Source organism: Psammomys obesus, unplaced genomic scaffold (genome assembly GCF_907164565.1).
Source record: "Psammomys obesus unplaced genomic scaffold, mPsaObe1.curated_primary_1811, whole genome shotgun sequence".
Classification (NCBI taxonomy): Eukaryota; Metazoa; Chordata; class Mammalia; order Rodentia; family Muridae; genus Psammomys; species Psammomys obesus.
Window position 1 is genome coordinate 28,912,224 of NW_026590062.1, and position 17,736 is coordinate 28,929,959.

The 17,736-nt window shown below is 46.4% G+C and overlaps 1 protein-coding gene and 1 non-coding gene across 3 annotated transcripts in view; both read right to left on the bottom strand.

Annotated features, from left to right (window-relative positions):
- Positions 1-10,963: 10,963 nt before the first annotated feature.
- On the bottom strand, positions 10,964-11,068 carry LOC129676170 (U6 spliceosomal RNA). The gene has a single exon (XR_008720031.1). It is a non-coding gene; the product is annotated as a U6 spliceosomal RNA (small nuclear RNA).
- Positions 11,069-13,269: 2,201 nt separating this feature from the next.
- Adk (adenosine kinase) overlaps positions 13,270-17,736 on the bottom strand; it is a 432,164-nt gene continuing 427,697 nt past the window's right edge. For both annotated transcript variants that reach the window (XM_055605919.1, XM_055605920.1), the window contains exon 11: positions 13,270-14,031. In XM_055605919.1, the coding sequence (XP_055461894.1) occupies positions 13,907-14,031 (125 nt within the window). In that variant the 3' untranslated portion in view covers positions 13,270-13,906. The remainder of the gene's footprint in view (positions 14,032-17,736) is intronic.

Genomic DNA, 17,736 nt, shown 5'->3' on the forward strand with positions numbered 1-17,736 from the left:
TTTCTTTCTTTCTTTCTTTCTTTCTTTCTTTCTTTCTTTCTTTCTTTATTGTGTGTACAATATCTGCATGTATGCCTTCACATCAGAAGAGGGACCAGATCTTTCATTTATTTATTTATCTGCTTGTCTATTTATTTATTTAACTATTTATTTATTTATTTATTTATTTATTTGTTTATTTATTTATTTATTTATTTATTTATTATGTATACAGTATCTGCATGTATGCCTGCACACCAGAAGAGGGCACCAGATCTCATTACAGATGGTTGTGAGCCACCATGTGGTTGCTGGGAACTGAACTCAGGACCTTTGGAAGAGCAGCCAGTGCTCTTAACCTCTGAGCCATCTCTCCAACCCTAAGTTTATAGAGTCTTAAGAGATTTTTTTTTCTTAAAGCAGAGCACAGAGAAATTATAGAGATAAAATATTTTCATGAAGGGGAAGTAGAGAAATCTTACCAATCAGAGACATTTGAAAGTGTAGGGCAAAGAAAGTTTAGACATAAGAGCTTTTGGGATCATTTGTTTAGTGGCAGAAGTTGTTTCTATATCAGAGAATTTGAAAATCCAGCACGCTAGCCAGGCAGTGGTGGTGCATGCTTTTAATCCCAGCACTCAGAAAGGGCAGAGGCAGGCGGATCTCTATGAGTTCAAGGCCAGCCTGGTCTACAGAGGGAGTTCCAAGGCTACACTGAGAAACCCTGTCTTAAAGAGAGAGAGAGAGAGAGAGAGAGAGAGAGAGAAGAAGAAGAAGAAAGAAAGAAAGAAAGAAAGAAAGAAAGAAAGAAAGAAAGAAAGAAAGAAAGAAAGAAAGAAAGAAGGGAAATCTAGCATGCTAATCATCTTTGGCCATTGATCTCTACTGAGGCCAAGTGGTTTGTAGTCTGAAAAAGAGAATTTCTATAAGCTCCAAAAGAGAGCTGAGAGAGAGAGAGCATGCAATGGCCCAGAAGGTCTCAGGCTTAGGAGAGCTGGAAGGAGTCTGCCCCAGGGAGGAGAGGCCTAGAAAGGCTTAAGGAAGAGACAGCAGGCAAGCAGGGGAAGAGGAAGCTTTAGAAGGGAGCGGAACAGAAGCTGTGGGACTGTAGGTTCCTAGATGGAGGTCAGAGAAAGTAGCTGACATGGATACAGTGTCATTGTGAACTTCCATCTGGGGGGCTGGAGACATGGCTCAGCGGTTAAGAGCACTATCTTCTCTTCCAGAGGTCCTGAGTTCAATTCCCAGCAACCACATGGTGGCAAGCATGTAGATAAAAGGGGGTACAGAGGCAGAGACAGAAGCTCCTGGGAGAGTCCAGAGTGGACATGACCAGCAGATTGGGCTGAGCCAGGTCTGAAGAGGGGCTAGGGGAGAGCCAGATGATTGAAGATTAAAAAAAAAAAAAGACCGGCATAGCCAAAATGTCTGGATGATATAGGAAAGGGTGACAAGAAAAGAGCAGCCGAGCCCCTGGGCTGCTGACTTCAGTGTAGGGGCAGCCTATGCTAGTGAAATCCAGTACCAGGTGGGAACTGAAGGATGCTGGAAGGACCTGGCAGCCAGGTCCACTTTGATATGTTAACAGGCATCTCAGCCCTTTGGGTTTGAGACCTAGCACTTGAGTGTTGTTTTGTTTTTTAATAGGCTCTCTCACTACTCTCTGGCTAGTGTCTCCACATTGCTAGGATTACAAGCACCTGCCACCAGGCCAGAATTTTTCTGTGGGTTCTGGGAGTAAAACTCCAGTCCTTGTGCTTGTATGGTAAGCATTTGACTAGGCCATCTTGCCAGCCCCAATACCTTGTCTTTACAGACCCACAAATAAGAAACTCTGCTATTGCAGCTCTCACAGAGGTCTGGCTGTAACAGTGTGGGTTCCTGCTGAGTGACTGTGGAGGAGCAGTGGCTGCCCCTGGCCTGTGTCAGCTTCATTTTATAGCTATGAGACAGTGCTGTCCCCCACTGCCATCCTTCTTGGCCTCTATCAGGCATTTGATCTTGAGACCTTGTTAACAGCTGTCTTCCTTAACACCACAGATGTGGGGAAAGTGAGAAGATGGCCAGAAAATGGACCACCAGCATCCTAACATCTGGTGCGTCCAATAGGACTCATTTTTTTGTTTTTCTGAGACACGGTTTTTCTGTGTAGCCCTGGCTGTCCTGGAGCTCACTCTGTACACCAGGCTCACAGAGATCTGCCTGCCTCTGCCTCCCGAGTGTCACCACCACTGCCGGCCCAACAGTGCGCTCTTACTGTGTCTGCACACAGTCCTTGCATTCTGTTCATGCGGAAGGTTGTGTTTACTCATCGGCTCTTAGGCCTGGTCCTGTTGAGGCATCACTTCCCAGCAGTGTGCATGCTGTCTAAGCCTGCACTGAAAAGCTGTGCCTGGCATTAGGAACAAACCAGTCTAGAATGGAGGGTTTCTCTGTATTGGCATTTTTTTGGCTTCAGTGGGCAGAGGAGCTTTTGAGCTGACAACATTACTACAAAATTTTGTAATTGCTTATTAAAGCACGCAGATATGACTTGATGGCGGTAAAGTGGAGTGAAAAGGGGAAAGGGAGGAGGGGAAGGTAAAGAGGAGGCAAAAAGAAAGAAGGACATATTAGAGAGTGTGAACTCAGCCTGTAATGTGAGAAGATGTATCTCAAAAACCAAACATTAAGGGTCTGGAGAGATGGCTCAGCAGTGAGGAGCATTGGCTGCTCTTCCATTCAATTCCCAACACCCACATGGCAGCTCCTAACCGTCTACAGCTCTAGGATCTGACACCCTCACACAGGTACACATGCAGGCAAAACACCAATGCACATAAAATAAAAATACATAATTAAAAGATGAAACATCAAAACAAACACATTTCAAACAATAAAACCTTGATACAAATCTGTACTGTTATATGTATGAACTTTATATATAGGGTTGTTTGTTTGTTTGTTTGTTTGTTTGTTTGTTTGAGGTAGGGTCTTCCTTTCCTACAAACTAGTAGCAATCTTCCAGAGTCAACCTCTTCAATGCTGGTAGACATATACCACCATGCTTGAGTTCAATAATATGTAAGTGTCAAAACAAAGAAGAAAAACCGTAACAAACCTGTGACAGGTTGAGGCTGGAGCTCGTGGTGGAGAGCTTTCCTGCCATACGGGTTCTCCAGCACCAGAAAAGAACCAATCGAAACAGGCTGCATGGCGGGACATGCCTGCAATCCCAGCACCAAGGAGGCTGAAGTGGAGGGACTGCCCGGAATTCAAGGCCAGTCTGGGTCATGGTGAGTTCAAGGCCAGCCTGGGCTACCCAGTAAAACAATACCAACCACCAAACAAACTTCAAACCAGCCCGCTTTGGCTGTAGGCCACACTAACAGATGTCTCAGTGGCCCACAATGAGTACTTCAGGTTACTGTGCAGCCTTCCAGGAAGGTCACAGGCACGAGACTGGGAACACGGGTTGCAACAATGGAGGAAGTTGCGCAGAGTTCCCCCACAAAGGAAGGGCTGCCAGGGAGGTAATGGGTGAGTCTGTGGACACTGGGGTGAGCAGGCCAGGACGGGATGGCTTGGCGAACAGGTGGAGAACAAATGAGCACAGGATGACTTCTCGTCTCTTTGGACCCTGATATCCCTACTCCAGCACTGGCTATTGGCGAGAGAGCACGAGGCACCCACCATCTCTGAACTCAGAGGAGCTCTCTGCCTCATCAGAGGGCAGCTGTGATCGGACCGAAATGCCGTGCTGCTCAGCCTCAAGGTCATGGTGTGGTTGGTTTTGCATGGTGGGCTTTGAGGATATGCCTGGCCGTCAACGCATAGTCTATCAGCTCCAGGGAGTTACTGAGAGTTACAGGCCTGAAGTCTGCCTGCAGGGCGCTGCCACTGCAGCCTTAGCGGTGCTTTCCTAGTCTTGGCGGCTGTAATCCAGTGATGTTCCCCAGAAGAACGGAGGGGCAGCTAGGGCTCTCCTCCCTGGCCCCTGCTTCCCAGATCTATGTGGACTAAAGCAATTTGCTTAATCTTGCTGGAGCCCAAATGACACTTGTGTGAGTTGAGGGTTCATACTCATAGAAGAGACTGCCTATGATTAGATGTGATGGTCAGTTTTAGTCCTCAACTCGACCTCATCTAGACCCACCTGGGAAGAGTCTTGGTGAGGGACTGTGGAGAGTAGGTTCTGAGACATTCTTGATGTGTTAATTGAGGGGAAAGCCCTGCCCGCCATGGGGGGCACTAGTCCCTGGCTTTGTGAAAGAGGGGGGGGAAGGCAGCTGGGCGGCGGTGGTGCACGCCTAAATCCCAGCATTTAGGAGGCAGAGGCAGATGGATCTCTATGAGTTCAAAGCCAGCCTGGTCTACAAAAGTGAGTCCAGGACAGCAAAGGCTACACAGAGAAACCCCATCTCAAAAAGCCAAAAAACCCCAAAATACAAAAAACAAAAAAGAGGGGAGAAAGCTGAGCACAGGACTGCACATCCATTAGTCTCCACCTCACTGTGGACATCATGAGCAGCTGCTTCAAGTCGGCTGCCTTGGCTTCCTCACCGTCATGGATTTAACCTGGAACTGTGAACTAAAAGTAACCCATTTCTGCCCTGTGCTGCTAGAAAAGGAAATAAGACAGATGGTGATCAACAGAAGCCCAGCAAACACCATTTCTTTCCAAATCCTCTTTCCCTGAGGAAAGGTCACGTGCCCCTTAGGCTGGCCTTGAGCTCACTATATATACAAGGATAATTTGAATATCTGACCCTTTTGCTTCCATCTCCCCCTGTGGGCGCTGCAGTTAACAGGCACACACCCTGGGCCAGCCTCGGGTGGTGCTGAAGTTCAAATGCAAAAGGGGGCTTTGTGCATGCTAGGCAAACACTACCAGCTGGGTTACAGCCCCAGCCCTAGTTACATTTTGGATGGATTTGTTGCTTTCAGAGAAATGGCAGCCTCAATCATCCTGAGTTTACTCTTAGTGACTGTCTTGGAACCAAACAGCACCTTCTAGAAAGAGGACATGCCCTTCCGGCAGAGGGATGGGCCCGCTGGAGCCAGCTGCCTGTGCTTTGGCTTCCTGGCTGCTGAGAGGGCCAAGCAGCAAGAGGCTGAGGGCAGGGGCAGGGGCCCTGGAAGAGGAGGTATTCACTTATGTAAAGGGAGCCGACAAAGCACACTGCTTCTAAGATGCACAAAATAATCCCGGGAACCCCAGCCTCACAGCCTTGTCTCTCAGTGGTGCAACTGTCTGGCATCACAGCTGTGAACACTGCTTTTTAGATGGGCTTTCACACTGAGGAGTCTCCAGACTGTGCTGCTGCTCACAGGGACTCTCAATGCCTCAGCCATACACAACCCTTGCGTTTTGTTCGTGTGGAAGATTGTACTTACTCCTTTGGCCCTTAAGACCTGGTCCTGTTGAAGCAATTACTTACCAGCATTTTTCATGCTGTCTAAGCCTGCACTGAAAAGCTGTGCCTGGCATTAGGAACAAACTCCAAGCTGGAGGGTTTCTCTGTGTTGGCATTTCTTTGGCCTTAGTGGGCAAGGGATCTTTTGAGCTAGCAACCCTAACAGCAACATCTGTGTGTGCGGGTGCCTGTGTGCTGAGTGCAGGAGGACAGTGGTGTCCGGCTCCATCACCCCCACCTTATTCCCTTGAGGCAGGGTCTCTCACTGAACCTGCATCTGGGCTGGTGGCAGGAAGCACCCACAATCTCTATCCCTGAGCAGGTGGTGAGGTCATGGCTGTGTACCGTGGAGTCTGGCCGTTTTGTTTTAAGGTTTATTTCTACTTTAAAGCATGTAAGTGCAGTGCCTGCACACGACAGAGGTATCAACAACTCCCTGATGTGGGTACTGAGAATAGAACTTGGACCCTCTTGACTACTGAGCCAGCATTCCAGCCTCTGTTCTGGACTTTACAAGAATGCTGGGGGTTTGAATTCAGGTCCTGATGATCATGCAGCATTTCTTACCCACAGGGTCTCTCTCCAGGACCCCTTCCCCCAACAGCATCTTCTAATGGCAGGAGATCAGATAGTTAAGGCAACAGTTTAGATAGTATTAGTCTGTATGACATCGACTAAGCTGGCTCTTTACTGATGAAAGCAAACAACTCACAGTGTACAAACAATGCCCGGAAGACAGTAATACTTAGCTCTTAGTCACATGAGGAACTTGGCAATTGGTTATGCTTTGATTCTGCATTTGTCTTTTATAATATGTAGCCTAAGTTCTTACACAGACAGAGCAAGATGCCTTGTTCTCTGAAGCAAACCCAATTCCTTCAGGACAAAAAATGTGGTGACTCTGTCATGAGTGAGCTGCTAGAACACTCATCATCCATTTACTGGTTTAGAAAAACCCTGGAGGCCCAGATAGATGGGACACGGCCCTACTGGGAGGACCTTCGCACAGGCACATGTGCTCCACCTCAGTCTTCTCACTGGGGACAGTGAGTTCGTAGGTCCTTACACAGTGGGACGACGGAGCATCTCTCTTACACCTTCCGCTCGGAAGTGCCTGCCTGACCTTACTGTGCTGTTGACTCTGCATTAGTTGCTCCTTAGCAGAGGAAGAGCTTATTTTGATGCCTACATTTTGAAGTTTTAGTCCATAGTCTTTGGCTCCCCTGAATCCAGGGCCATGGAAAGCCTGAACACCATGGTGGAAGAAGTGTGTGGAGGAGCAGGCTGTTGAGTTTACAGCAGATGGGAAGTACAGGAATAAGAACACCAGGACACGTTCTTACTACGACCTACCACCTCTGCATTTCTCAGAAAAACAAAAAGCTGGGCGGTGGTGGCACACGCCTTTAATCCCAGCAGGCAGAGGCAGGCAGATCTCTGTGGGCCAGACTAATCTACAGAGTGAGTTCTAGGATAGCCATGGCTAAAACAGAGAAACCCTGTCTAAAAAAACCAAACCAAACCAAACCAAAAACAACAACAAAAACCCAAACAAATAGACTCAGTGTGAAGCCTGGACTTACTTATGTAGTTGAGTAGGTGGGAGTCAGCATCAACAACCTTCTCATTCTCCTAGGATAAGCCCGTGGTTCTCCAGAGTGTGGGGATTTGAATGAGAATGGCTCGCATAGGCTCATATTTTTGATTGCCTAGAAAAGGGACACTGTTCGAAAGGATTAGGAGGTGTGGCCTTGTTGGGGTAGGTGTGGTCTTGTTGAAGGAATCCTGTCACTGGGGGTGGATTTTAGGATTTCAAAAGCCATAGCCAATCACAGAGTCTGTCTCTTCCTGCTGCCTGTGGATCCAGATGTAGAACCCTCAGCTTCCTCTTCACTACCATGTCCGCCTGCATGCAGCCATGCTTCCTGTCATGTTGCTATCTCTGAAACTGTGAGCCAGCACCAATTAAATGCTTTCTTTATATGAGTTTTATAAGACCATGGGGTCGTGGAATCTCTTCCCAGCCATAGACAGTGACCAAGACACAGAGTGTCTGAAAGTCATCTCTGCAGAGCATAGGGAAGCTCCTGAGGTGCCCACAGGGAGGTGAGACACAGTCACAAGCCAACAGTCCATGACACTGGTTCCATGAAGACAAAGCGGAGAGGCCTTGGTGCTGTGAGCAAGTGGGCTACTCAGAAAGGATCTGTTGCTTGAAGGAGCTTCCATGAGCAGTTACAGATGGAAAACAATGCTGTAGTTTTAAAGCTAGCCATAGTGGCTCACACCTCCATCTTAACATTAGGTGACTGGGGCAGGACGATCGCCGTGACTCCCGTGCCAACCTGAGTTACAAAGTGAGACTCACGGACGGGGAGAGAGGAGCAGGCTTGACTCCAACAGCACGTTTACATCTGTTGTCAGTAATTGGTGTGTGCTAAATAATGTTTGTTAGTCGTCGTCCCATAATTATTATGGTGTTATTATTTAACCATTATCACAATCAAATAAAACACAAACACTTGTTAGTTGCCTTTAACACCTTGGGCTGGGCAGATCATTCCATCTAAGCTATCTCAATCATTTCCTATCCACCTCCCAGCCCCCATCCAGTGCCATCCACCTTAACCATTCCTGTCAGGGCTACCTTCCATCCATAATCTTATAAATACTTGCTTACATTTTTCATCTTGTGTTTCTCTCCACGCCATTCCGGAGGTCCTTTCTTCCGGCCCACGTGGTTTCTTCATTCCTAACCCATTGAGGAGCCTTCCTCTCTCCTGTCTTCCTGCTTCCTGTGATTCTTCTGTCCCCAAAGCCTGGGAACTTAGCCACACCTTCCTCTTTCTGCCCTGCCCAGGTACAGGCCTTTTAAATTAACCAATCAGAAATAATGTCTTAGGCAGGTTTACACAACAAGGATAAGTGAACCTGGATAGGCACCAGATCTTGCGGACCCAGATCAGAATACAAAAGCATCAGACCAACAATATCTAAATGAGTTTTATCTTCCAAAGATTTCACTTGATGGCTTATATATTTATTCTAATATACTTTATGGTTCCAAAATCCTTTCGTAAAAAATTTAAAATGACACTTAATTTTTTTATATTTATTTTTTCTTTGAGGCTAATCTCACTGTCTAGAGGCCTGGTTGGCCTGGGACTCACAATGTATAGCAGAGTAGTTTTGAACTCACAGAGCTCTCCCTAACTCTTGTCTCCCAAGAGCTGGGATTAAGGGTGTATGTCACCATGTCTGATCTATTCTAATTTTAATTTGTGTGGGGGGGGTGCAAGTGTGCCACAGAATGACCTCTGAGGTAGAGGCCAGAAGACAATCTATGCAATACCCTCTTCTGCCCTCTGCAGGCCCCCAGGCATTAATGTGGCACACAGACATGCATGCATTCCACACATCCAGGAACGTAAAAGAAAATAAAATGGAGAGGGTCTGAGGAGATGGCTCGGCAGTGTAAGAGTGGGGTCTGAGTTCAGGTCCCAGAAAGTGCTTTTAGTTTCTCAGCCGCCTCTCCTGTCCCAATTAATAAAAAAGATGTAGAAGGAAGTTGGGTAAGGCATACCTTTACTGCAGCACTCAGGAGGCAGAGGCAGGTGGATCTCAGTGAGTTCTAGGCCAGCCAGGGATAAGATCCTGACTCAAGGCGCTGGAGAGATGACTCAGTGGTTAAGAGCACTGTCTGCTTTTCCAGAGGACAGGGGTTCCATTACCAGTATCCACACTGTCTGTAACTCCAGGATCCAACACCCTCATACAGACATACATGCAGGTAAAACATCAATATATATAAAATAAAAATAAATAAATTTTAAAAAAGATCCTGATTCAAAAACAAAAATGTGAAGCTATTCCTTTTGTTCCTTTGAAACAAAGTCACAGTCAGGCATGGTGGCACATGCCTTTAATCCCAGCACTTGGGAGGCAGAGGCAGGTGGATCTTTGTGGAGTTCAAGGCCAGTCTGGGCTACAGAGTGAGTCCAGGACAGCCAAGGCTACAAAGAGAAACTCAGTCTAAAACAAAAACAAAAAGTAGCCTAGGCCTTGAACTCATTTCCCAAGTGCTGGGATTAAGGTGTGTATCACCACATCCAGTCCTGATGGTGCTGGGGACTGAACCCAGGCCTCTCTGTGCATGCTAGGCCACATAGCCATATCCTAAGCCCAACTGTGTGTGTGTGTGCGCACACATGCAGTTCATATATATTAGTATATATCAATGGTCCCTCTCTGCCTTATACTTAAAAATTTTCATTTCCTCACTTGGGGATCTGACACCCCCCCCCCCCCCACACACACACCACAGTCTGAGTGTGTAACCAGACTAGCCTTGGGCGTGAGAGCCTACTGCTGCGATCACAGGTGTGTGCCACCACACCTGGCCTCTGGGGCTTTACTTTAAAAGGATCACCTGTTGGCTTTTCTCTTGGTGGCAGATGGCCACTTGTATAGGATCCTCAAATTCTTGCTATGTCATGGTTCTACCTTTCAAAGGTAGCTGGGTATTCTCCTTGGGATTTCAGATCAATGCCCCCAGCCCTCAGTGGGACTCTGCTTGCTAGGAGGCTCAGGGGAAAGGCTTACCAACAAGCTGTCTCAAGGTGAAGGTCAAACAGTTCCTTGCAGTGGAGGGCTGTGGCTCCCTTCCCTTTTTGACTTGTTGGTCTGACATGGCCCCTACAGCTTTAATGCCATCAGCGGTCCTCCTTGAGCTTTGAAGCTCTTTGACTTCTGCCCTCTTCTGCTGCTTTCAGCTCTAGAAGGCTCTCTGCTTTTATAGGCTCCTGTGACCAGAGCAAGGCTCCCTAGATATTCCAGGAGAGTCTCAGTTTAAGGTCTAACCCCTTCAGTATGTCTGTAATATTCCCATAGCTATGTCGCATGCCACAGGCTACAGGGATGAGGGCTCAGGCATCTCTGCGGAGCCATGAAGCCTTTCAAAAGCTCTTACTTCTTTATCTTCTGCACAGGACAGTCCAGCACCACCTCTCCCTTTAAAGGGGAGTTTGAAACAGTCTCATCTTTTTGAAGAGAAGAAACTGCAGACACCATTACACCCCCAAACTTACATGGACATTCCACTTTCAGCTGACAACCGTGAACTGTGATGCTCGTATCAGGTTAAATTCATCTGGTGGATTGAAGACTTGAGATGGCTGCATTTGACACGCCATTAAGTGGCACTTACAAAAGCTGGCTTTGCCTGTATGTTCTGGAAGTAGTGATCAGACAGACTGGAAGCTGGGATTCGGCAGCCTGGCAGTCACAGGGAGGTCCCCAAGGCGAAGCCAGTGAGGTTTGGACATCCTTGGGATATTGGAACAACTTTACAGATTGGGTTTTTTTGGTTTTTTTTAGCTTTTCAAGAGACAGGGTTTCTTTATGTAGTCTTATCTGTCCTGGATTTGCTTTGTAGACCAGGCTGGCCTCCAACTCACAGAGATCTGCCTGCCTCTGCCTCCCTGAGCACTGGGATTGATTACAGGCACATGCTACCACACCCAGCCTCGCATTTCAATGTTACCTAGCAAAGATAAAGATATAATTAAAATATATGTATATATGTATTTATTAATGTAGAATACTTTACAAATTTGTGTGTCTTCCTTGCACAGAGATCATGCTATTCTTCTCTGTATCATTCATCTTGGTGTGTGTGCTCCTGAAGCAAGCACAGGGAAAAGTAGAATAGTTTTAAAAATCATGGGCTCAAAAAAAAAAAAATCTCACATATGTAATATCTACATATATACAAATAAGACAGGATCTCACTATATAGTCCTGGCTGGCCTAGAACTTGGTGTGTGGACCAGGCTTGTTTCTACACCAAGCTGGGGTCTCTGAAGAGAAATGGCAATCACACACTTGTGCTCTCCCAAACGGCTCTTCAAAAATATGTAATTTTTTTTCATTTAAAAAATTTATTTATTATTATTTTATGTGCATTGGCATTTTGCCTGCATGTCTGTCTGTGGGAAGAAGTAAAATCTTGGAGTTACAGGCAGTTGTGAGCTGCCATGGGGGATGGGGGTTGGTCTGGTGGTCTGTATATTCAACTCCTAAATTCTGGGCCCCAAGATCTGGTGCATTCTCACATACACAGAACAATGTTGTGCATACTTTGCCCTCCAGTTATCTGTGATTGGTTAATAATAATATCAAAGCTGGACAGCCTGTGATTGGGCAGAAAAGAGGTATGTGGGCTTCTTCAGTTCCCCGGGCTTGGGATCTCAGGGAATGACTAGGAGAGAAGAAGGAAGAAAATGGAGAAAAGGGCATGGCCTGATGAAGCTGGTGCAGCCAGGACCAATACTGGCAAGTAACTTAGGGCGTGTGGCTGGGAAGTAGCCAGGCTAGCTTAGAAAATCACTGTAGAGAGCACCCGCCTAGTTACTGTGCTTAAAGTTTGCTGAGTCAATCAGTAGGCCTCTGCCTCAATTATTGGGAGCTGGCCAGCTTAGAAAAACCTACTGAATTAATAAATACTTTACAATAGTGGGTGCTGGGATTTGAACCTGGGCCCTCTGGAAGAGCAGCTTGCGATCCTAATCACTGAGCTATCTCTCTAGCTCCTCATTTTATTTTTATTTTATGTGTATGGATATTTTGCCTACACATATGTCTGCACCATGTATGGGCAGTATCCATCCATGGAAGCTGGAAGAGGATGTTGGATTCCTGGGACTGGAGTTGCAGACAGTTGTGAGCTGCTATGTGGGTGCTGGGAATTGAATGTAAGTCCTCTGGAAAAGCAGTCAGTGCTCCTAATTTAACCCTTGGGATAAAATGCAGAACTAAATATTCTGACTTGGGTTCAGCAGTGGCTTCTTAGACATGATACCTGAGTCACAAGTGAAAAAAAAAAAGACAACCTACATGATGGGAGAAAATATCTGTGGTTCATACAATGGCATTTCATATGAGATATGTTGAAAACACAACTTAATAGTAAGACAAATTACCCACTTACAGAATCAGAAAAGGGTCTGAAAACACAACAAACTGAATGAACAAAATAAAGAGCCGACAACATATGAAGAGATGCCAATATCAACCGACAACGAGGGAAACCAAGTCAAAACCTCAGTGAGAGACCATCTGCACTCTGCTAGGTGTGAAGGAATGCAGAAGAACAAGGGCCTGTGGGCGAGGGTGTGGAGAGACTGGAAGCCTGTGTGCTGCTGTAGGCCCCTCAAGGGTCCCGCCCTACAGAAAACAGTTGTCAAGATTGGCCAGAGAGTCTCTTGTGCGGCACTGTAAGGAAGAATCACCTCTCAGTAAAAAGCTGATGGCCCATTAGCTGAACCACACGAGCTCTGGCTTGTCTTGCTCACCTGCTGGAGGCCTTGTCCCCAGTGAGGCAGCACCACCCTTATGAAAGGCCAGAAGCGGAGGTGTGTGCTTATGGCCCGGAGCTGCTGAAGCAGAAGGTAGAGCCTGGGGCTCACTGGCCAGCCTGACCAAGCTCCAGGCCAAGAAGAAACCCTGCCTCAAAAAACAGGTAGACGCAGCATGAAGGACGTCTGGGGTTGACTGCTGGCCTCTATGTGCATACGCTTACATCTGAATTTACACGCACATTGCACCCGCACAGGCACACTGCACACAGTGAGACCTTACCTCAAACAAACAAAAAGAAAAAAGTTTACATATGATCTAGTAATTCCACTCCTACAGGTCTACCTGAAAGAAAAACACAAAGCAAAGAGGAGTGCTTATAATGTTATAGTGTGTGCATTACATAGGTATTTATATATAATATACTATATATGTATTTCCCCCTCACCCCATCAATACAAATCATATAGGGCCCAGTACTAAATAACAATCTTTCTTCCTTAGTTTTATTGAGCACAAGCCAAGAGAGAAAAAAAAATTCCTATATGGCAGTTTTTTATTTGTATCAAATTACAGAGTACCATCCATAAGCAGAAGGTTATAGTCTGAACATAATGCAAATGTTGGGGAATTAATAAGGTGTCCCAAGTCCATCAGATGTCTGAAGCACACTGTAGAGTTTATGTGGAATAATTCAGTGTGATTAACATTTCTGTACCTTATTTAACCAGTGTGTGCACACACACTTTCAACCAAATTAAATATAATTATATAAAAAGCTCAAGAATGATATTAGCATTAATTTCTTTAAAAAGTCTATTATATTAAATTGCACCTGAATTGAAAACAGAAATGTAAAAAAAAAAAAAAAAAACAAAACCAAAACCTGATCAATTTGCTAAATACAGATGAATTTACAGACAATTGAAGTGAAATAAAAGTTTCTACTGAAATGTATTCCTGTTTGACTTTTAAGAGGCACTAACAAACTATGGAAATAAACATTTTCCCCAGATTTCAGAGAGACTAAAGGTTCTAGGAGTAGCACTGAGCCCTCTAATTAATAGTGAGAATCATGGTGGGCAAAGAGAGCAGATAATTTTAATCTTTCTCGTGGCAGGAAGGCCTGGACGTGGTCACCGCGCTCCACTCCCAGCCTGGCTTTCTCCCTTCCGTCAGCGGAAGTCTGGCTTCTCGGGAAAGGTGCAGCCAGATCGCCTAATTATGACACTTGCCGCATAGTGCCCTGCGCGGATGCATTCGGTCAGGGGCTTGTCAGAGACCAGCTGAGACAGAAAACCTAGAAGAGACAAACAAAAGACCGTGAGCGCTGTGGAACAGCACCAGCAGTGCCGAGAGCTCGGACGCCGGCCAGGGACGTCCACCTCCGGGTTGGCCAGAAGCATGTTGGAAACCACGGGGTGCCACCTGCCCTGCTTGTGGGCGGCACCACCTAGCAGTTAGCGGGCTGAGTGCCACGAGAAGTGGAGAGCGAAGCGTGCAGCGTGGCCATTCTCTCTGCTTCCCGCCTGCCCGCTCGGAACAGCCTTGCATCACTGCAAGGTGTCTGCAAGTGTGTGCGACAACCCTTCTTCTCTGAAGCTCCATGTCAGGTGTTCCGTCAGTAATGGGGCAGTTTAGCGAGTGCTGGTGACATGTATCACTTGGAGTCCTTGGCGATTAAGTTATACTTTCACTCTCTCTTGTGGGTTTCCTCCACGTTGTTACTCCCGGTACAGTGCTATCTCAGGAAAACGCTATCATCTCTTGAGAGAAAGATTCAAAGCGCTGGGGCACGGAGCACACCCACAGGCTCAGTGCTTGGAGGCAGAGGCAGGAGAGTCAACCGTTTAGTCATTCAAGGCCCCACAGTCAATTCAGGACTGCCTGAGCTATGGGAGGCTGTTCCAAAAACCAACAAAATCTGGGTGGTGGTGGTAGGGGGAGAGAGGAAGAGAGTGAGACAGACAGATGCACTAACGTCACAGCTGGGGTCAGTCTGACATTAACATGAAGCTAAACAGAAACAGCACTAAAAGGAACCAGATTCACTCCCCTTCTTCCCAGTTTGAACAAATTATGTGGAACCAAGCCCTTCAAGCATTATGCGTTAGCCACACAAGGTGTAAGAACGGGAGGACAAACAAGCAATAGAAATGACTAATTGCTATGCACGGTTATCAGGTCACACCGTGTGGCTGACCAGCTCTGTCCGAGTCATATAGCGTGTGAGGAGGCGGGAACAAATACATTTCTAGACATTCTGACAAGAAAGATGGAGACAGAGAAGGCCAGTGTAGGCCAGGAGAGGTGGTGTCACTGTGGACTCTGAACAGGGGAGGGGATAATGAAGAGACACCATGAACAGTGTAAGCCACAGACCTGCCGCATCAGGCCAGCCGGCACTTCCTGGGACACAGGTTGTCCAAGCTCACTTGGCCCAAATAGCCTTGTGGCTACTGCAAGCAAAAGCTACGGTGGGGCTGGGACCTGTGCCCAGACAGGCAGGCAGGTCTCTTAGTTCTAGGGCAGCAGGACTATAGAGCAAGAGCCAGTCTCAGGGAGAGTTTCTTACAAAGAAAATCGCAGACCATTCTTTGTGTGGACAGACCATGTCCGCCTCCGGTGTGCCTAGTGCTCAGCTTCCCTCCATTCTTACTGTCAGTGCTTCCTCTCAAACACCATCCCAGGGACACATGCTGTCACTGCTGAATTCCACTGAATGGTTAAGAAAAACATTACCAATGCTGGAGAGAGTCTTCAGAAAACTAAAAGAAGGAAATGCTCTATACTCTAACCCTGACCCCAGCCTTACTCTGAAAACAACACTCCCTATGAACAGAGAGGATTCAGGAAAGATGGAAACATTCTGAAGGAAACTGGAGCAAATCAAATCACAGCACATAAAAAACAAACAAACAAACAAAAAAAAAAAAACAAAACAGGGCGGGAGAGGTGGCTCTGAGGTTAAGAGTACTTGCTGGTCTCGCAAAGTCCTGAGTTCAGTTCCCAGCGCCCACATGGTGGCTCACAAACCCTGCAACTCTACTTCCAGGGGATCTGACGCCCCCTTCTGGCCTGTGTGCTGCACTTGCATACAGGCAGACAAAACAGACACATTAAAAAATAAAAATAAAAACAGAAGCCTGGGATGGTGGGCACACCCTTAATCTCAGCACTCAGCAGTGAGAGGCAGAAGGAATTTGTGAGTTTGAGGACAGCCTGGTCTACACAGTGAGCTCCAGGCTGGCCATAGCTACATAATGAGAACCTATTTCGACCCCTGATCCCCTAACAGGATAATAAGAGCCAATGAGGTGGCTTTTCAAGTGAAAAAAGTGCTTCCATGCACACCTGATAACCTGAGTTTAGTTTCCAGACCCCATTATGGAAAAGGAGAACTGACTGCTGAAAGTTTTCCTCTAACCTCCATATAGGTGCCATGGCATGTACATACTCACTCTCTCTCTCTTTCTCTCATGCACACACACACATGTATTAAAAACATGGTACAGTAGTAGTATCTCAAGCTGTCAAGGTTAGGCTAATATTTTAAAATATTGGTATGTGTCAAACCACATATAAAGACCTTAGATCACCCTAATACATATAGAAAAAGCATTTGACAACATTTAATATCTATTCCTAATTTTAAAAATTCATAAAATAAGAATAGAAGGGAACTTCTCCACCTGGGAAAGAAATTTATAAAAATTTACTGCTGATATTTTTAAGGTGAATGACGAATGTTTCATTTTCTCCTTAAGACTAAACCTGAAGCAAGAATGTTTGCCTTCCTCCTCTGTGGCAGGGATCCATGGTGTAACTCAGGGCAGCCTCACCCTCACTTGAGTTGGCATCTCCCTGCCTCACCCTCTTGATGCCAGGATCACAGGTTACACCACCTGCCCAGCTGAAGTGCCCTCCCACACTCTCGTGGAGACTCTAGCGGATCAAAGTGAGCCATGAGGATGGAAAAGGAAGTCACTTTCAGTATCTGAAGAAGACAGGATTATTTATGCCTATGACTCACAACAGTAGACAAGGGGGCTGAAGACACAACTCAGCAGTGGAGAGCACTGGCTGCTCTTCCAGAGGCCCCATGTTCAATTCTCAGCACCCACACGGCAGCTCACCACTAACTGTAACTCCACCTCCAACAGAGGAGACGCCCTCACACAGACATACGTGCAGACAAGATAACAGCACACATGAAATAAAAATAATAAGTTGGTTAAAACAACACAGTAGACCAGGCCAGGAGTGGTGGCACACACACCTTTAATTCCAGCACTCAGAGGCAGGTGGTTGGCTGTGAGTTTGAATGCAGCCTGGTCTAGACATAAATTCCAGGCAATCAGGGCTACACAATGAGACCCTATCTCACCACTCTGCTCAAAACAAAACAACAAACAAACAAAAACCAGTTGAAGCTGGGCGTGGTAGAGCAGGCCGGTAATCCCAGCACTCAGGGAGGCAGAGGCAGGAGGATGGATCATTGTGAGTTTGAGGCCAGCCTAGTCTACAAAGCAAGTCCAGCGAAGCCAAGAGAAACCTTGTCTCAAAAAAAAAAAAAAAAAAAAAAAGTTGAATGTGTCATGCCCATCTGGTGGCAGGGACACAGAGAAGCACTCTACTGTATCAATGATGCCAATGACCAGAATTCCCAGGATATTTTGGCACAATGGGGTAGCATATCCTTTAGTCCTAGCACTTGGGAGCTGGAGGTAAGAAGGTTAGGAGTTCAAGGCCATCCTCAGGCACTCAGTGAAGTCTGAGGAGGCCTGCTTGGGTAAAGGAGTCTCTCCCTCAAAAACCAAAACAATAATACAAACAAAAAGCCTGAACAAAAACAAAAACAAAAGCTTCCGAATCTCCCTAAGAGCCCTGTGGAATCAGAAAACTGTTACTGTTCTAGTTTGGTAAAGCCGGAGGGTGGCAACTGGAAACCAGCGGAAGAGCTGCACTAGCACATGTGCTCGGGCACAGAAATTATATCTCATAG